This window comes from Haliotis rubra, unplaced genomic scaffold (genome assembly GCF_003918875.1).
Source record: "Haliotis rubra isolate DU_JTF1 unplaced genomic scaffold, ASM391887v1 Scf14, whole genome shotgun sequence".
Taxonomy (NCBI): domain Eukaryota; kingdom Metazoa; phylum Mollusca; class Gastropoda; order Lepetellida; family Haliotidae; genus Haliotis; species Haliotis rubra.
The window spans coordinates 2,265,591-2,287,176 of NW_025765336.1; the positions used below are offsets into that span (position 1 = coordinate 2,265,591).

At 39.8% G+C, this 21,586-nt stretch overlaps 1 protein-coding gene across 5 annotated transcripts in view; it reads left to right on the forward strand.

Moving 5' to 3' along the window:
• The first annotated feature begins 8,862 nt into the window (after positions 1-8,862).
• LOC124268723 (SCO-spondin-like) overlaps positions 8,863-21,586 on the forward strand; it is a 28,795-nt gene continuing 16,071 nt past the window's right edge. For 3 of the 5 annotated variants that reach the window (XM_046703727.1, XM_046703728.1, XM_046703729.1), the window contains exons 1-6: positions 8,863-9,056; positions 11,786-11,884; positions 12,190-12,762; positions 12,922-13,182; positions 13,389-13,655; positions 13,912-14,118. In XM_046703727.1, the coding sequence (XP_046559683.1) occupies positions 8,873-9,056; positions 11,786-11,884; positions 12,190-12,762; positions 12,922-13,182; positions 13,389-13,655; positions 13,912-14,118 (1,591 nt within the window). In that variant the 5' untranslated portion in view covers positions 8,863-8,872. Of the gene's footprint in view, positions 9,057-11,785; positions 11,885-12,189; positions 12,763-12,921; positions 13,183-13,388; positions 13,656-13,911; positions 14,119-16,434; positions 16,626-16,795; positions 16,997-17,429; positions 17,634-18,291; positions 18,490-18,967; positions 19,166-20,285; positions 20,478-21,586 lie in introns of those variants that run through there. The other 2 variants (XM_046703730.1, XM_046703732.1) reach the window with 2 other exon arrangements.

Genomic DNA, 21,586 nt, shown 5'->3' on the forward strand with positions numbered 1-21,586 from the left:
CACCCATTTGTGGATCAGCTGATCAATACTGATGGAGCCGATTTAGGTGTTGTGCTATTATCCTGACAACTGCATAAACAAATTCTAATCTTGTTTTATTCCAGAGCCTTGAATAACCTAATCATGTATATTGATATTAGGAATTACTTTTTATAATTGATCCTGCCCAGTGAAAGCGCCACCTGCCTGTATACACAACATTGTATGACCAGATTATTCGCCTGATTACAAAACAGTGTCTCACAGAACACATGTGAGGCTATTATAAGCTTGGTCTGACGACTCCTACTTAAAGCTGATTCTGAAGGTCACGTAATAATATATATTGTGATACAATTTTGTTGCATAACAACTTGTTGACGTGTTAAAACGTTGTGATATAAATTATTGAGATGGCGACTGTACAATTAAGCCCATTATAAAAGCAAATCTTCCAATTTTGTATAAAAGTGATACTATGACAGAAATTTTTTATATATGTTTTATTTGTTTTCTGTTGGGCAAATCCATTAAGCAGACGCAGGTGACAGCATGTAGGTAATCTGTGCACTGGACCATAACATGTGTTGTTTTAAGCTGTAGTTCTTACGGGATGTAGTTCTTATGTGAGGACACCATGACCCCGTGGAGAAAGGATTGACTGACTGACTGCCTGAGTATGGTTTTACGCAGCTTTTAGCAATATTCCAGCAACATCACGGCGGGGGACACCAGAAATGGGCTTCACACATTGTACCCATGTGGGGATTCGAACCCGGGTCTTCGGCGTGACGAGCCAACGCTTTAATCACAAGGCTACCCCACCGCCCCGAGAAAGGATTGAGCTGAGATGCTTATGATATACCTTCACTCGTTAAACTGACTTTTAAAGTTGCTGTTATTCCAAAAGCGTTATAATTTATTTGGGCTTTTTATTTATTTTTTTCCGGGTTTTTTGTTTGTCTAACACCGAACAATGTAATATTTCATATCTGTAAATAATCGCTTCTGGAGCAGACAATCCAGTGATTGGCATCATGAGCTTCTATCTGCAAAATTGGGATATAATGAAATCCATTATTATAATGAAGACTGGGAGAGTCATGTGTCCCTCAGTGGCGATGGTGATTAATATTAATATAATCACACCCGGGAAGTGATCTACCGTTGCTTCTACTCCCATTGTATGCGTTGTCACACAATGATATGACCAATATGAAAAAAGGGAGTGAGTGTATTTTTACGCCGCTTTTAGCAATATTGCAGCAATATCACGGAAGAGGACACCTATATAAAAGCCACTTACCATATTCTTAAAAACATGAATAAAAGTATAATAAGACAAGAGTCCGTTGTACGATTAAAAGTATATCATAAGCCTGTGTTCATGAACCTTTATCAAATATTGATAATACTTGTGTTCGTTGAAAGTTTAGTGTATCCAGCTTAACCGCATCACAAACACATGCAGTGGAAAGTAAATTGTTTAAATGAAAACGCATCGGGCATCATTTTGGGAGTTTGGTGTTTCAGATATCGTTTTCACGCCTTCTCTTTCTCTCAAGTGTAATACTCACTATGTCTATCATATGTTTTTAAAAAACACACGAAGATCCAAAACTATGTATGTTTTGGGGGCAAACATATTTTATTTATGAAATAAAAATAACACGAATATGATTGGCACAACAAACCAACGTGTTATGTTAGTGCCGCTCAATTAAATATAACAAAATATAAACAATAATTAACTTCAAACAGAGTACAGAAGCAATTATTTCCACAAAGGCAAGAATTGGATAATAATAGCAAAATATGTACAAAATGACATTCAGTGGTTCATAGTAATTGCTTACATAAGTGTTGAGAATAATTTGAATCTATTTGAAAGTAATATGTATTTATGAACAGTTTCAAGAATAAGCTAATTAATGATGTTGCCAGAAGTTTGATTACCTTGAAGAACTTAATTCAATTCAAAACATTAGTATAGAAATATTTATCTAACAGGGGCAAGAAAAGAATTAACTATGTATCAGCACGTATCACAACCACCGAATAACGCTGAATAGCTAACACAGAAAATAGAACAAACTCATTTGGGGGCGTGAGATATTTTTAAGATATATTTCCAACACTGGCTTCTCCCAACGCAATCCTTCAACCTAGCCAGCGCTGCGATAAACCCTTATCTAAAGTAAATTATTGTACCCTCATGTGACACACGATTTGTCAGAGCCATGATCAGTTGTTTGCAAGCTGTAAATGTTATGTGTGCTTCTGAATATTTGTTCTATTTTTATGCTGAAGCTAACATGATGGTTTTAATGCGAGTAACTGAAGAACTAGCATATTCCGGAATACAGCTAGTAGTTGTTTGGCTCGTTGTTTTAGTGACAAAAGTAAGTCAATGCGTCTCTTGTCCCAAACTATATACTCTTAAAAGTAGGGGAACCTGAACTTTCAATTTGGATAGGAAGTATACGCGTTAACAAACTTTTCAAAGACAGACATCTTTATCACCACCCCTAAACACAAGCATGGGATGCACTTGCACAACGCAGTAGCCCCAGACACGTGCGTGGGGTGTCATTCTTGATTTTGACGGTCTTCAAGAAGGTCGATAAATCACCGTAGACCTTTAATTTGGACAATCATCTTGTACACACAGTTGTAAGTGTTTGTTTCAAGTCGTTTTTTTTTTTGTTTGAAAGTGAAAATCGTACACATGTAAATTTCACGTCATACTCTGATCATATTTCAACAGCGATTACTGTACAAACAACTATGGTCATAAGGAAGTGCAAGTGGTGATGTACTCTCAAAACAATCTCAAACATAGGTCTGCCGAAATGCCAACAGGCGAAGGCGACCTCCAAAGCACATAACTGAAGAAGAAGAAATCATTCGTTATATGTCGGTGCTTTGCTGTTGATGTAGTTTTGTCCTCATTCCATGAACCTTCATTCTCCAATGAACTCATATTAATTCTTAAATCACTAAAGTCTTTGGTGTTCAAAACCTGTCCCCACACAACGCTAACCCTCAGTACCATGACAGACATTACGTACTTAGCCGTGAAGTTCCGGTTAGAATCTTTTTGCAGGAACCCATGCTTGTCGTAAGAATCGACTAACGGGATCGAGTGGTCAGGCTCGCTGACTTGTTTGACATATGTCATCGTATCCCAACTGTGTAGAACGATGTTCATGCTGTTGATCACTGGATTGTATGGTCCAAACTCAGTTATTTACAATAAGCAACATAGCAGGAATTTTGCCGAGAGTCAATCAATCAGTTCGTACTGGTATCACGAGTACCGCCGGAGGTATCGTGAAGGCGCCGGGAAAACCCCATAGGTTTCAATTATATTTGTCCACTGTCATTCTCACAATCTAGATGAAATATGGATATATGAACATAACTCAAGATGTTAAGTTGAAAATACCAATCCATATTACTAATTTCTTGCAAGAATGGATATTCGAAAGATGAAGTAGTTTGTAATGCTAGCAAGGGTATATCACACAAATTATACAAGCAATATCACCGTACGATGTCAATATATATATCAAAAACACTATTTGTGTATGTGTGTACCTAGCTGGTATCATTATCCTGTTTGTGTTTATTTTCAAAAACCCAAATTGGTATGGTTAATTGTTTTATGACTCTTAGTTTACGTGAATACAATTAACCGAATCTTTGGTAAAAGAAGAATCCTTTATTCGACTCTGGAATCATACAACGGAGTCCGCTTTTAGGATGGATTTGTAAAGAGGGTGTTGCTTTTTTTATGAATCACAATAAAAAGGTGATTTGTACTTGGTGTTCATGAAAAGATATAATACCCCGCGGTTGGATTTCATCTGACCAAAAACGGAAACAAAAGGTAAATGTCATTTTGGTCAATGATGCCGTAATGTTTTAAATCTACTCCATATGTACACATTACTATTAAAGCCACATCAAATAACTTTTGGGCGAAAGTAATATGGCATTCTTTAAAAGTGGTAAATAAAATGAAAGACTGTCTTAGAAAAAAAATGTTTTATGTTAAAACCAAGCACTGGAACTACTGGAATAAATGAAAAAGTAACTATTGAAAGTTAATGTCATCCTTAGTGCCAAACAGTTTTGCAGTTTTGCAGTTTCTTCGCTCTGAATGTGCAACAGATAATATGAAATACATATGATGAAAGGATGATTGGGTTATATTTGTTTCATTCGTTTTTTTACGTTGGAAGTCAAATATTTCTTCTTTGTATCTGAAAGGTTTTGTCGCCATTATTTTTATACAAAATTACCTTTTTATTTTAAACATTGGCACTGATATTGACATGGCAACAAATGTTATATTTTTATCATCAAAATAATAGGCGAGAATGTAAAGTAAGACAAGCCTCGGTTGTACTTCAACAGGTATCTGTTGCACCTCTGTGTTATATAACTCTTGCTCAGAAAATGTTTGATCAAGGGTACAATATTCACGGCCTTAGTGACGCTGTCAAAACGATCTATGGTAGACATCTGGAATTATCTCTATTTGATAATGATGCATAAACACATACTCTGTCATAGATCGCATGGTGTCAATCACCGGATTGTCTGGTCTGGACTCGATTGTTTCCAGAATCGGTTACTGCCGAATACGGCCTCTAATAAACAAACACTCACCACATGGTTTAGAATTGTCCAATCGAGTCTGATTTTAGCAGAGATTTCTTGCGGATGTGGAAAGGGGTAAATTTGTTGCTTGTATTTATATTATTTGATCTAGCTTAATGATATTATTAACCCGTGAAGACCTGGGTTAGAATCGATTACTAGTAACCCATGGTTTTCGTTAGAGGTGATAAACGGGATTAGGTGGTCAGCTCACTGATTTGGTTAACACACGCCATCGTATCCCAATTGCGAAGATCGATGTGCATGTTGTTGATCACTGGATTGTCTAGTCTAGACTCCATTGTTTACAGACTGCCGCCACATAGCTGGAATATTGCTCTCTGTGGCGATAAAGAATAAACAAACACAATATCAAAGGTTGTTATGATCTGGCAAGTATTTTAAACTATTGAATTGTGATAATAATTGTGAATTTATAATGCGCTTTCCCATGTACAAGGAACATGCTCAAAGCAACACGCAAAATGATTATTATTACCCCGGATAACCCAAGCTGCCTGTGAGGCGCTTGAAGGTTAATAGTCACCTGATGTATCCCACCGGGTACCCATTTTCTGCATGTGTCACATTTGTAGGGCAGGACTGAACTCCTAGAATCTCTCAGAAGTCCAGCTGCAAAACACGCTCACCTATCCAAGGACTATCTGGATGTGTTTGTCGTTCTCGAATAACAGAAGCTCCTATATTACAAACCGTCAATTCTGTGCCACATCTCAGCATCACTAAGGACATTTATGGTGTGAATAAAAAGAACAATATTCGTCTGAACCCGCAGATCAGTTTATTTTCAAAGGACGGTCTGTATGTTATAAAATCATATTTCGGATATGTTTTTTGTTGTTGTTTTTTTATGTGTGTTTTTATATCATATTTTAAATTACTTAAAGTAAAAAAAAAAGCTATATGGATAACAATTCCTGGCTTGCTGCATATCGTGACGTTTTCATGTCGAATCGCACGCCGTTTGGAAGCGAGATGAAGGTAGAAAGAATATAGTCGAAATTACCAATTTTAGACCAATTCTAACCCAATTCTTCAAGGGTCTAACAACCTGTAAACACTATGGGGCGACTCAGTTAAAACCGATAAACCCATTTAAAGTTTAATAATACATCGCCACTTCTCACAGTCGTTTGTACGAATCCGAGTATATCGTGAGAATGTGTTTATGAATTATTCTCAAGAGTGAGTGCGTGAGTATGATCTTAGGTCGGTTTCAGCAATATTCCAGCAATATTCCAGCAATAACACTGTGGGGAACACCAGAATTAGGCTTCACATATTGTACCCATGTTGGGAATCAAACCTGGGTCTTCGGCGTGACGAGCGAACACTTTAACCACTGGGCTACCTCATCACTTCTATTGTCAAGAGTGAGTGAGTGAGTGAGTTGGGTTTTACGCCGCTTTTAGCAATAATCCAGCACTATCACGGCAGGGGAACACCAGAATTGGGCTTCACACATAATTAATGTACCCATGTTGGGAATTCGGTGTGACGAGCGAACGCTTTAACCACGGGGCTACCCCATTTCTCCTCACCCATTGTCAAGAAGTAATGGTACCAGGTGATGGGAGTGGTGACATAAAGTATTCGTGTATTGATGTTTGATGTAACTACACATTAATATCATAATCAATTATAAAATTGCTAGCATCCATAAGAGTGAGTGAGTGAGTGAGTTGAGTTTTACGCCGCACTCAGCAATATTCCAGCTGTATGGCGGCGGTCTGTAAATAATCGGATCTGGACCAGATAATCCAGGGATCAACAGCATGAACATCGATCTACGCAACTGGGATACGATGACATGTGTGAACCAAGTCAGTGAGTCTGACCACCCGATTCCGTTAGTCGCTTCAACAGTGATGATGAGCATGGTTGCCACTAATTCTGACCCGGGTCTTCACGGTTATACTTGTCCACCAATGGCAATTAGAAGTCTTTACATATAAGTTAATATGGCTTTATTTGTATGGATGTCAGCTTCTACAATGGGAGGAACATGACGCTTTATTCTTTTTTCAGGGGAATGGAAACTAGGAAACTAGTTGAGAATTCGACTTAACACCACCACCCCCACACCCCTCCCTCTATGTTCGTCGTCCCTATATTGCTGGAAAGTTGATAAAGGTGTTGTAAAACATTGCATCTTTGTTGAGTAACAGCAGTAAGTTTTCAACTGATTTTGGATTGTGTTAAACGTTTCCCAACACAGATTGGTATGCATATCTGTAAAGTTATATAAGCTACATGGCACACTATGTCCTTCGGTACTCGCTAAAAACAACACGAGAAGACGATCCACTGCACTGCAATTTACTATGGTTATAACGAACTAACGGATATAACGAAACTTCTCTTTGAGTTCGTTATAACCGTAGTTTAGTGCACATAAGCACAAATGCCACAGAAGAAAATCCCCCTTTTTGCTCTTAACTAGTATGTTCAGCGGCTTGAGACACTCATAGGGCAAACATACAATGATTGATTAAGACTGACTGACTGAGTTTGGTTTTACGCCGCGTTTAGCAATATTCCAGCAACATCACGGAGGGGGACACCAGAAATGGGCTTCACACATTGTACCCATGTGGGGATTCGAACCCGGGTCTTCGGCGTGACGAGCCAACGCTTTAACCACAAGGCTACCCCACCGCCCCGATTGATTAAGAATGCTATTCAAATACAATTTACATAGTGTTTAAAAAGCTATCCACATCTTGGCGTAGGGAACACAAAAACATTAAACTAACAATATAAAAGCAAAAATGTCCTGTCCTTATAATCCTAACATGCGGAAGTATTAAAACTAAAACTTGCGTCTAAATCATATTTTTTACTGTAAAATCAACACCTTAACATATCTGGGGTTGCTATCGGTGAGTATTTCAGCTACCAAAGCTATTGTTTCTTAAAATAAATATCCGAGTTCCTTTCACCTGATGAAGGAGTAAGGATATACTTCGAAACGTCGTGACCCTTCACAATAAAGAAGTTGACATCCATAAAATTCCTGCCATTATTCGAGTTCCTGATAAAAATGATATCCTGAAAGAATTTCTGTTGATTTCTTCTGTTTTAACCCAGAGGCTTAGACCCCAGTCATTTCCACTGTATTCATGTGAATAGCTTCTATTCGCACAAACCTAATCCTTTTGAAAAATATATTACTTGTCTGTAACAAAAGCGGTATATAGATTAGCGACAACCTTATGTAATGGCCATAGAAAATTTATGATGCCTAAACAGCTGATTACATTAACGCCTATTCTTTGAGAACCTCTGTCGAACCGGTTCCCCGGGTGCCAGAGCCCGAGGGTAGGGTAAGAGGTGCGAGGGGTAACTGATAATTATTGATTGTCTGGGGATTAAATGGCGCTAACGAACATGTATCTGTGTGTAAGCAGTTGTAAATTGCATGTCAATCCCTAATAGTATTGTGCACATACGGGGAGTCTAAAAACCTGTTTTTGAACAAGATCTTCATCTTTAATATTCAAAATTAAATTGTCTGTCATTTCATTGCATCAATGTCTGGAATTAATTGTCAACATTAAAAAGTGTGTTTACTGACGAGACAATTTGGATATTTTATTACAAATATTCAATTCGTGGTTAATAAAGAAAACAACTTCATGGATAACAGCCTGTACCATAATGGAACACACACACGCGCAAACACGTCCAAACACATATGCGCACGTATATTCGCACATTCTTTACTTATAATGTATTTATATATATTTACAAATAATGTGTTTATACTTACAACTTCTATTAAATATTATACTGATTCAGTAAAAAAGAACCCCAAATTTCGTTCAAATAGGATGCTGGTGACATCTCCAGCAGCTAACATGTTGAGCGGTTTACATAACACATGTTTAAACAAATATAATTCATATCGAAAGGTTACACTAGGGTTTAAACGATATATAGTGATACTTTGGCTCTTGCACAATGAACTTGAAGGCACTTTCAAAAACCAAACACTCCAGTACGAGATATGCCTTTCAAGGAAAAGTCAAAGTACACCGACTTGTAAACAATTTCCGGATAACGACAATTAACAATTGATTTAATGAAAACAGAGATCTAATTTGGGATCGAAACTCCCACGGTAGAGCCTCCGGGTGTAGCCTCCCCGCCCCAGCCTATCAGAGCTCTGGATGCAAGGATAAGCTATTCAGCTTTACTCGGGATGTTCCGGAAGGTTGGGTTCATTGTTGTGAAAACTTGTTATACTTGTTTGCTGGGAAGTATAAGAGCTACCAGGGGTGTGCTGAGTCTGTGTGGTTCAACAGGCCGGGTGTGCAAGACAGGGAGTACTCACACACTGCCACCGTATCTTGAAGGTTACATTTCGGAGGTTGCTCATAGTAGGGGTAAGTTAATGCATTTCGAATATATATAGGGTAGATATCACATTGACGGTATTTTTATTAATGTGTATAGATTTTACTTTAACCAATTCCTTTGCTAGTAAAATTCAAAGTGGTAGATTTCTGCGAGGAGTGTTTCTGAGAGACATTTTTCCTATTTAGTAAGACTACCGGTAAGGAGTTGTCATATTTGATAAAAATGCTCATGATTGTATTCGCGCTACATTATGTAACGTATAACATAACGGTACCTCATGTTAATGCATTTCTACACACAACGTCATAGCGAATGATTCAGCTAGGGTGGACATTGCGAAGATGCATACATATATATTTGATGATCTGATTGACGTGGAGATCTCTAATGAAATGTAAATACTTATGTAATCTACACGAAGGACATTTGGCTGTATAGATTGTGAAATGTAACACATTTGAATACCATCATCATCGAGCATATATACCTATCAAGTAGATGTTCAATGAATATTCCCAATATTGACAACATGCAAGATTTTACAAGGTTATGAAGAAGCATTGCCGAAAGTTCTGCCGATTATCGTCCGCCATGATTGTCGGCTAGGCAGTATCCTTGATCAAGTGGTCTGATTTCAAGTCTTAATTTAGACCAAACCAACAAGTTGTTCCCCCAAGTACGCCTACATATGAGTATTTGTACCGCACTTTATACCAGTACATAACGCTGTTAATGTCAAGAGTCAAATGTCTAGAATAGCCTGTTTATATAATGATATATGCAGCTGCATTCGACCACAGTCTTCTCAATGCACACATGTGATTTCTGAGATCATACAACCAAATTGAAATGTTATTCAACAGTCATAAACTGTAAACTTAAAGGTACAGGTTTTAGAAACTGGTCATCATTAAACAGCAATGTATAATGTGTGTAGAAGGTGTGTTACGGGTCTGTTCCCGTAATACCTGATACCTAACACGTTTCTTACTATTTCATAACACAGGTAAATCATATTTTGCATGTAAATGTGGAATCCTACGGGTGCTTTTCCTTAGTTTTAATGGGTATGCCTGTACGTCGTTACTTGACAACGCCCTGGGCTGACGTCACGGTGCAGGGTTCTATAATGGGGTCACGTGATATCGTATCAACGCGGTATATCAGTTACACGCCAGTGCCTTCCTAGATACAGGTGTGACTACATGTTACGTTCATGCATAAATAAAATGTAGAGGTATTCATGAACACATATTCTGTGTAGCAAAATGACTTTGTGGTAACAGCCCATCGCTTTATCGCATATTGATGATTACATATACTGGGATTTGCCCCTTCCGCCATTGATGCTTCAAAACACGTGCCAGGTATTTGTTACGATGAAGGAAGTTTGCATTTATGAGTAATATATTTACTTATGTCAAGAAAGCAATCTATTTTATCCGTTTCTCGATATCATTAACATATCTATTGCAAATATCGTAACCAATCACCTAGTGGGGTAGGAACTGATTAGGTACATGGTCTTAGAACCGATTTCAGAACACTATACTAATATTTTAATGAACGATATATCAAATATGAAAAACCGAAATGAAATATCTAAATTTTGAATTATTCCGTTAAATGAAATATTACGAGTCAGGTTGAATAGTATATGTGTTTGTTGACGTCATCAATTTTTTGGCACCCGATATATGATAGAATTTGGATAACGAGTGGTCGATATTGTGAGTACATGTTCCACGCTGTCGCAAAGCCATTGGTGCATATCAGCCAGACACCACAGACAATTTGTCTTATCTTACAACCATAATTATCTAGGGATACCCTTTAACCCACAATCACGGCTAATCTTGGAAAGTAATGCTATTTGAACCAATACTTAATAAATTTCGAAAAGATATGTATGCTCATCTCAAAAAATAAAAGCCACACACAACTACACAAGCTCCGTAGAAAGTAAAAAGGTTAAAGTTTCTGATTTGAAGTAATACAAACAGCGGATATAAATAAAATGCTACTACTCCGAAACTAATAATAGACGTCTTACCTGGGATCTAATAACTTGTCAAACCACTTTAGAGAATTTCACAGATAGTTTTGGAGAGGTGTAATTCAAGCAGTTAATGACCCATGGTATCATTGAATGATGCACACAATGTACTCAGGCGGTCTATCTACTATTGGAGTCGCGCAAACAGGCCACGCAAGTGCGTTATTCTGAATAGCCACCCACACATATTCATTCCATTTAGAGAAGAATCATGCCCTGCCCTTCAGAATCTTCTTACCAGCTCTATCCTTTCTGGAAGACCTATCACTCAACCACATCCCCATCCACATCCACATCCACATCACTACAGAGCCTTAGACACGCAGACATTTACGATGTATGTGCATTCTGAGAGATTAGTATACACATGATTCAGGTATAGATGGATGTTGGATCTATAGTTGGAATCTATGGTTGGATCTATAGTTGGAAGCACACTGCTGAGACTGATTAATATTTCTTGAAACGTCATTGATGATTAAATCTGCAAAGAGTACTTCCATTCAACTATTATAAGAACAATGAGTTAGCCACCGTGGTAAGGATTTACACGTCCTTACACATGCATTAAATAATAACTTGTAACTATGTGGAAAGTCCTATCAATCTTACTTAAAGTGACATATTCACTTCCACGTCGGATGACTGCCTTGTCTTCAAATGTGTCATAATTGTTAAAAAGGGATTTTATTCTTTCAGGTTTCGAAGAACTAGCAAAGATGAGGAGCCACACCACACTGTGGACAGTGGCGCTTGCTATCACATGTCTAATGACCACCACAAGCGGTCAGCTGACAGGTTCGTAGGCCACACGTGGAACATAGTTGTCAAAGGATATGACACAACGCTTTATCCCTGTTCTTGCGTGTTAATAAACCCACAGACGTAAATGGCCTACTCTACGTCTTATCCTTCATTTAACCGACACGGATGACGTAACTGAAGTCATTTCAAAACGACCTTGAAAATAATGTCACACTTACCGTTACCAGAATACTGATCATCTTAAACATGTGTAAAGAGTCTATCCCCAGTCCCTCTGTTGTTCATGACATATATCTAATGGCAAACATTCCCCTATATGTCCCTTATTTCTGTTTCAGGGTGTGTAAGCGACATCATGTTTGTCTTGGACGCGTCAGCCAGTGTTGGAGTTACAAACTTCAATAATATGAAGACCGACGTGGAACTCTTCATCACCAACACCTTCGCAAACTATCCGAATGCAAGAGTAGGCTATCTCGTGTACGGCACATCGGTTACCTCATCTGCAAGTCTCACTGTCCAGAGTAGCCAGACGAGTCTGCTCAACTCCCTTCGCGGGGCAACATACCCTACAAATGGCCTAGAGAACACGCACATTGGCATCAACACGGCCGCGAGCTTCCTGAACAGCCAAGGTCGATCTGGGTCGCCAAAGGTCATGATTGTCATAACAGACAGTATCTCCGATGACCGGATAGCCACTATCAATGCTGCCTCCAATGCCAGGAATGCTGGAACCACCGTGTATGTTATTGGAGTAGAAGCCGCTGTAACAGGCAGCGCTAGTTTGCTTGATACTTTCAGACAGGAGGTTCAGCAGATTGCCTCATCTCCAAGCCTTGTAACTAGGCTTGATACCTACAGCGGTGTATCCAATTCCCTGGGAAACTTACCAAACACCATTTGCAGAGGTAAGCGTGTGTGCAAGAATGAGATGTATCGTGACACATTTGAGTGAAAGCAGATCACTGGTTTTAGCTAATTTAATTGCGAAAATATTTTGAACTATCATCTCCGTGATCTCTTAGAAACGTTCAACATAAGTATACACTGTAAACTTTTTGTTTCAGTTGTAATCATCAACAACATGGTAAACCAAACAGCGTTCACGAGCCAAACTATCATCCTGTCTGTGTCGCTGAATCAAAACGGCATCACCGGTGGAGTTTGGAGGAAGAATGGCGGGAGTCTTCCAAATGACGGTCGCATTTCCGTTACCGTGGATAACCAGGTTCAACGTCTGACAATAATCAATGCCCAACAGAGCGACGCCGCTACATACAGCTTCACCATTGCTGGACAGTCTCAGTCTGCAATCATCACTGTGATAGGTTAGAATCCTGACACACAACACTACTCGTGACCTTTGCTGTATAACAGTGAGCCATCCACTTCCGAGGAATGGCATAATTGTCTGTATTAAACGATCGTCATCCATCCAGCATTCTGAGCATGAAAATTTTTGTATTCTCATCTAATTTTAATGTTTCAATTTAATCATTAGATGTTTTAGACCATTCTTATTCTGCTATTTCAGCTGGAGTACTCACCTGGACAGGGAGTCAAACCAGGACTATTGGCGGTACTGCAACAATAACGGTAAACCTGGTAAACGGCAATTGTAATCTTGGTACCTGGATACGGAACGGCGGAGTCGTTTCCACCGGGGGGAGGATATCCTACACCAGAAGCGGTAACTGCGTATCTCACACACTGACCATTACCAACGTCCAGTTGTCTGACCAGGGAACATACCTATTCACGTACAATGGCCAACAGGTTTCGTCTAGGCTGACTGTTTCAAGTAAGTGGTGTCAGATAGTCAACATTATTTGATTAACTGATTGGCATTCATATACGTATTAGTCGAAATAACACTGAAAGAAAGAGGTCGCCTCAATATGGAATCGACACATACATAATGATGAAGCAAAAGCATAATTGATTTGTTCGACTGTAAAACTTTTTATTCCACTTGGTTGACCATAGTAACGAGCTAAGTCTTTGATAACTGAGCTAATGCCGTTTTTTTCTCTCAGACGAATAAATGTCTGTTCCAGCGAGTTCTGCTCCTGTCAACGGTGGATTCAGCGGGTGGACGCCATGGAGTCAGCCTCCATGCAGTGTAACATGTGGCGCTGGAGCTACAAAAACTGTCTTCAGGACCAGGACATGTGACAACCCCGAGCCCTTGAATGGTGGTGCTAACTGTACCGGTCAGTTCGTAGAGAATGCTGTGACCAACTGCGGATTGGTTGGCTGTCCAGGTAGGTCAACTGGCATAATTCAAATTGAAAGGAGACACTCTTTACCCTAAGCTAGAACAGTGGAGGTTGCTTTTGTTGATCTATACTAATGAGTGTTGCTGATACAATGTGCAGTTTGGAGTTCCTTAATTGTTACAAAAGGGGCGATTGGGTAGCCTAGTGGTTATGACGTTCGCTCGTCACGCCCATGACCCGGGTTCGATTCCCCACATGGGTTCAATAAAAACATACTTACTCACTCTATTGTTACGAGGTGATTTCTAGATTGTAACAACTGGAAACAAAATCCAGGCATCAGAAGGCCCAGATGTAAAAAACAGTAAATATAATAAGGTGTGTGAGTATTGCATTATGCCGCATCAGAAATTGTGCAGCTTTTTGAGGCAATTAAGGTAAAAATACACCCAGGAATAGTCGAATTATACATGGAAATGCACAACCGCAACATGCAATGATTTTTTCACTGATAGATGACAGCAGGACATGTACATGATCTAGGTCCGAACGTTGATATTGTCGTCAACGATGTCTTAAAAACTATCAGTAATGCAATATTCAAAAAGACACAAATTATGCTGAAGGATATAATTGACATTCGCTTCGCGTCCGTGTGGTTACAGGTAGCCTTTGAATGGCATTTAGACGTGATACACAAGGAAGAGAGATTTACGAATGTCAGATTTTTCATTATGAGGAACAGAACGTTTCGGAGTTTATCATTACTCATTGATTAGTTGAATGAGAAAAATTGCGAGAAATCGCGAGAAATCGCGAGAAAGTGTCCCATAATGAATCTTTGTTAGACTTTGACTGTTCATTAATTTTACCTGATGATGGGGCCAGAACAAGCCCCGAAACGTTGTATCAAAGAATAAAAAGAAGATGAAATCCATAAAATTTTCTATGTTCACGAAACGTTGGATGTTTTCTTGCCTTGACAGCGTTGGATATTTTATTAGCACTTCAATCGTTTTCAGGCATGAATAATCGCTGCATATATCTATGCATATTTAATTTAATTCGTGCATTGTTTAGAGATATAGGAATCCTTCCTAGTAACGTATACACAATGTTCTTCGACTGCAGTGAATGGCGGCGTGACGCAGTGGTCAACCTGGAACTCCGGGTCAGTGACCTGCCCTCAGACTTGTGGAACATTTGCACAGAAACCACCGAGAGACGACGTACCTGCACTAACCCCACGCCCCAAAATGGAGGAACGTTTTGTGGCGAGACGCTGCTGGAGATACGTACCGAGTCTTGTGGATTAACTAACGCTTGTCCATGTAAGGAAGTAACAAGTGCAGTCAGTGGTACCCAATGAACGGCTAATAATAGTGATAAAATATACAAAATGAAAAAATTAGGAAATCCTGGTATCATTACTGTTTCACAGTGTTTCCTTAAACACATGGTCAAGGTATAGTCCTAGTCAAACAATCGACTCTTGGTAGAGGTCCCCGGTGCATATAGAAAGGAGATTTATCGCTTTTATTTGTAAACATCTGTAACCGAAATGTGGCCCATTCACTGGCGTCACTAAATATCTTGTGGTCCCTCATTTATTGTTTGGGAGAAGACACTGATTAGTCTCTGTTGATCCTGATTACTGTCATGGTAGAAGACATTGGTTAGTCTCTGTTAAACATGATTACTGTCATGGTAGAAGACATTGGTTAGTCTCTGTTAAACATGATTACTGTCATGGTAGAAGACATTGGTTAGTCTCTGTTAAACATGATTACTGTCATGGTAGAAGACATTGGTTAGTCTCTGTTAAACATGATTACTGTCATGGTAGAAGACATTGGTTAGTCTCTGTTAAACATGATTACTGTCATGGTAGAAGACACTGGTTAGTCTCTGTTAAACATGATTACTGTCATGGTAGAAGACATTGGTTAGTCTCTGTTAAACATGATTACTGTCATGGTAGAAGACATTGGTTAGTCTCTGTTAAACATGATTACTGTCATGGTAGAAGACATTGGTTAGTCTCTGTTGATCCTGATTACTGTCATGGTAGAAGACATTGGTTAGTCTCTGTTGATCCTGATTACTGTCATGGTAGAAGACACTGGTTAGTCTCTGTTGATCCTGATTACTGTCACGGTAGAAGACACTGATTAGTCTCTGTTAAACATGATTACTGTCATGGTAGAAGACACTGGTTAGTCTCTGTTGATCCTGATTACTGTCATGGTAGAAGACACTGATTAGTCTCTGTTGATCCTGATTACTGTCATGGTAGAAGACACTGATTAGTCTCTGTTGATCATGATTACGAGTCTGTTATTGGTCTTTTGCAGCTGTGGTAAATGGCGGCGTTACAGAGTGGGGCAGTTGGACCAACCCAACTTGTAGTGTGACATGTGGCACCACTGCCACCAAAATGATCCAGAGGTTCAGGACCTGCACCAACCCGCCTCCTTCAGCAGGAGGTGCAAACTGTGTTGAGAATCTCTCTGAGAGCACGATGGTCAACTGTGGTTTGACTGGATGTCCAGGTGATTCATTGTCATATAACCTCCATGTTTTAATGATAATGTTCTAATACTCCCTTAGAACATCTAATGGTTAATGGTATCGCACCTCTTCATTGTTTCCCACATGACTCAGTACTGCGTATAGCATGACATATGCACAACCATATCATGTTTAACATCGTTTTTGCCAGTTAACGGAGGACTTTCCCAGTGGGGAGAATGGAACACCGCCACAGCCAGTTGTCCGTTTACTTGTGGCTTCAGCGCCACCAAGATAGTCAACAGATTCCGACAGTGTAATAATCCTCCCCCTACAAATGGAGGCGCGTCCTGTACAGATCCCCTCATTGATAGCAGGACCGACACCTGTGGATTAGCCGTCGCCTGCCCCAGTAAGGAGACGGTCTAAGTGTTTTTCGTTTGTTTGTTTGTTTGTTGTTTAACGCCGCATCCAGCAATTTTCCAGCCATATGACGGCGATCTGTAATAGAGTCTGGACCAGACAATCCAGTGATTGATATCATAGGCATCGATCAACGCATTTTGAATACCAAGACAGCAGGCCTGACCACCCAATCCGACTAGTCTTCTCTTACGACATCATTTGGAAAACTATAAGATCCGAGAGAAAATGTATAAATCTAGAAAAGTAATGAGATGTAAAACTGATGTTCATAAATATGTTTCGTTAGAATGTAACTTGGGGCTCTTCTCCGCTTTGTACATACGCTTTAATAGAAAATATGTTTCAAAGCCTCAAATATGTTCATTAAGGTGACGCTTATATTTAGAACATTTATATAACTATGTCTTGGTGCGTTGCAGCTGCCGTGAATGGTGGAGTAGGACAATGGACAGCATGGAATACAGCTACGGTTGGCTGCCCCGTGACATGTGGTTTATTTGCCGTAAAGACAATCGCCAGAACTAGACTGTGTAACAATCCCCCTCCTGGCAATGGTGGAAGAGACTGCCTGGAGAGTTTAACTGACACGACTCAAGTAAACTGTGGTCTAATCGGCTGCCCAGGTAAGATATTGTGATAAATGCCTTGAGAGAGGTAAGACATATCTGCCATGTATGTATATTATTATTAAATACCGTGATATGCGGATTAGAATAGACTGATTTTGGGAAGATACCTCATCAAACTTAGGTTTGGGTATACAAACAAAATCTGCGCGAGTGAGCGGGTGAGTTAATACGTAAGGGTGGGAGTGAGTGAGGTTAATGCTGCCTTGAGAAATATTGTATTCACACCATTTTGCCAAAAATTGTAGACTAACCCTTGACTCGTGCTTAGTCTCTGAATATATATGGTTTTGATATTAACAATTAATTTCGTTTATATTGAAAAGTCGCCTCAGCGTGATTCAGGGACTGATAACATCCGTATTGGAACTAGGCAATGAAATATACATATGTGCTGAACAATATAGAATCCATATCACCTTGTAACGCAAGACAATAGGTTATATTATCTTGTTGTATATAGTACTAAATAATATATAGTACAGTGATGATAATGTGCTTATGTACTTCCGAGACAACGAAGAGCACTGTGATCCCGTATTATTCAAGCTTGTGATATTTCAGCACACTGATACCGTTAAAAAATCCTTTAAAGGTGCATTTTTCAATCCTTTACCATGTGGTTTATCAAGCAATATTATCTGTTCGTTTCCAGTCGATGGCGGGGTCTCCGAGTGGCAGGCTTGGAACACCAATACTGTGGCTTGTCCGGTTACCTGTGGTGTGACTGCTACTAAGGTTATTGAACGCATCAGACTGTGTAACAACCCTACTCCGTCTAATGGCGGAGCATCCTGCACTCAGTCCCTGGTACAGTCGTCCACGGTGTCATGCGGCACACCAGCATGTGCAGGTCAGTATAACGCTACTAATGTCCATCAAGTCAAACACCTGTGTCGAAGTCGAAGTGACCTAAATAAATACTTCGAGTTATCCAGGGTTCGATACAACCATGATGAAGGAAGAAAGCTTATGAAGTGGTCAAGCCTCTTCTTTTGACACAATTTCGATACAAGATTGATTGTATGTTATTGTATTGTGTATTACATTCAGTTTGGTGAGGACACCATCTATTGAACATAAAAATAAGCCTGTCCGTCACTTCCGGCAGCACCAACCATTCACACAGTTTGCCACATAAGTAAATGCCCGATTTGACATAGAAGTACTCCTGCATTGAAATCAATCATTGATCATTGATCGATGGGGCAGGAAATCCAGTTGTTAATATTTTGAATTACGACTACAGTGTAGGAGTTCCGTATCCCCTGCTAAGGCGTACCTAAATAATTAAGTGAAATGTGTACTAATCCTGTATATGTTACTTGTAGTTGCTGTAAACGGCGGCGTGAGTCAGTGGGGAGCCTGGTCTGACTCTGTAAGCTGTGCCGTCACCTGCGGAGAGGCAACTAAGGTCATCACAAGATCACGAACCTGCACCAATCCCCCTCCATCCAACGGTGGACAGTTTTGTGTGGAAAATCTCAGTCAAACAGCTAGAGTTTCATGTGGTTTAGTTGGATGTCCAGGTAATTAGAATTCGGTTTGACCATGTGCCATTTAATTTCTAATAATGTTTGGTCCAAGGTAATCATATTATTGTTTTGCCGTAAATGTTCCGGAATGTATCCACGCCTTGGTGTTTATAGCATCTGTATGTAGTTGGTTGGTTGGTTGGTTGACGCCGCAATCAGCAATATCACTGCTATATGGTGGCGGTCAGTAAATAATCGAGTCTGGCGAGATAGTGCAGTGATCAACAGCATGAGCATCGATCTAAGCAGTAGACCCCTGACCACCTGATCTCGTCAGTCGCCTCTTACGACCAGCTTGGGTTGCTGAAGATCAGTTCTAACTCGGATCTTCACGGACAACATCAGCATGTAGTGTCAAGTAGTGTCATGCTGGCTGCTAATACGGAAACCAGTTCACATGTGCTTTCGTAATAATAGATAGATTTAAAATAAATGTATTGTAAATAGTGATTGTAATCATAGCTAGGGTTATTTTTTATTCATCATAAAGAGTAAGCTTGGTTTTACATGTGAGGTGAGGTGAGGTGAGGTGAGGTGAGGTGAGGTGAGGTGAAATTGGGATTAACGTCGTACTTGAGAATATTTCGCTCATATGACGACGTGCATGCGTATGTATGTGTATGTGCGGCTGCTTGTACTAGCCCAGACTTAAGCTGGTTTTATAGTGCTAGCCCACTGAGATACCACGCCACAGTGAAGCATGGATATCCCACTCAGACACACTATACTGACTCCGAGCCGACCAGTCCTCGTTGTACCCATTAATGCCGAGCGCCAGGCAGGGACCAACATGTACCACATTTTAACGTCTTTTGGTATGACGCGGTCGGGGATCGAACCCGCGACCTTCCGCTCTCCGGGCGGACGCTCTAACCACTACACCACCGAGGCGGTCTGGTTTTACATGTGAACACCAAGCGTTCTAGATTGTGATGCTAGCGTGTAGAGACAGATTTAATGTATCTGAAATAGTGATTGTATGCTTAGCTGGCATTAGTCTTCATTCTTAAAACAGGAAACGCTTGGTTTTACATATGAAGACAAACGTGTCTAGATTTGTGATGATGTGTTGTTTTGAGACAAGAATGATAAGATGATTCAAATCTGATTCCAGTGAATGGTGGAGTCAATCAGTGGGGTCTGTGGAGCTCTGCGACCTGTACCGCGACCTGTGGATCTACGACCACCTATCAGGCTACGAGGACAAGGCAATGCAACAACCCCATACCAGCCAATGGAGGAAGCTTCTGTACACAGCCTCTTTCTGAAACAACATTCTTATCTTGTGGTCTTCCTGCCTGTCCAGGTAGGAGCGATGAAAGTCTACTCAACTTTGCATTAAAAGTTCATTTATAATAGAAACATTTGTTCTAAACTGACGTGCAGATAAAAGTACACACCTGATGCTTTGGTAAAATGTTTTCCTAAAAAACTGCGTAATATTTAGAAAAGTCACAAGTCACAAACATTGTGTACGTTTTGCAATAACACCATAGATATCGTACCCAATTGGAACATTGCTAGCAAAATATTTACGTTTTTTCAATAGTCTCAAAATACCAGGTGTGTACTTTCTTTTGAACACCAGTATATATTTTCCTTTGCTGACTTGTGATTTTGAAGATTACGACAGACATGAATATATTTTTTGTGTAGTGGTATGCAGTACTGAGCGGTATCCGTCTGTATAGCAGTTTCAACATCCTTTGTTTTGGTGATGTGTCAGGTAACGAAGAGATGAATGAACTATGAAATTGTATGTTTAAGTTGCTGTCGACGGAGGTGTGTCACAGTGGACTGCGTTTAATGACCCAGGCTGTTCTGTGACCTGTGGATCCAGTGCTACCAAGTTCATAACCAGAACTAGACTGTGTAATAACCCCCCCGCCCAGCAACGGAGGCAGAGACTGTGAAACAATAGGTCTACCACTTGTTCAAACTAATCAAGTGAACTGCGGACTCGTGGACTGTCCAGGTAAAAAACACAGGCATGCATAAAACCAATCTCTGAATCATTCTTGCATTGATAGCCGCCACCTCTTCCCTGTTACCAGATGTCTGATGAACACAACCATCAATAAGGCCAACAGAACTCATGAAAAAGACATAAATATACTCATGGAAACAAATAAGGGAACATATGAAAGTACAGGTGTTCCTTTATTCTTTTCCAGGTTACTTCACAAGGTATGTATTGCACTGTGGGTGAACTTTGGAAATATAGAGGAACACTTGTACTTTCATATGTTCCCTTATTTGTTTCCATGAGTATATATCCATAAGAAACAATGAAAACGCTAAAGGCTGTAGCTGTTGGAATATTGCTTTACCAGGAAACAGTTGAATGTTGGAAAGTGGTAGTCCTTCCTCTTCACACTGACCTCCTAGCTATTACCGATGGGAGTATGGTATTTG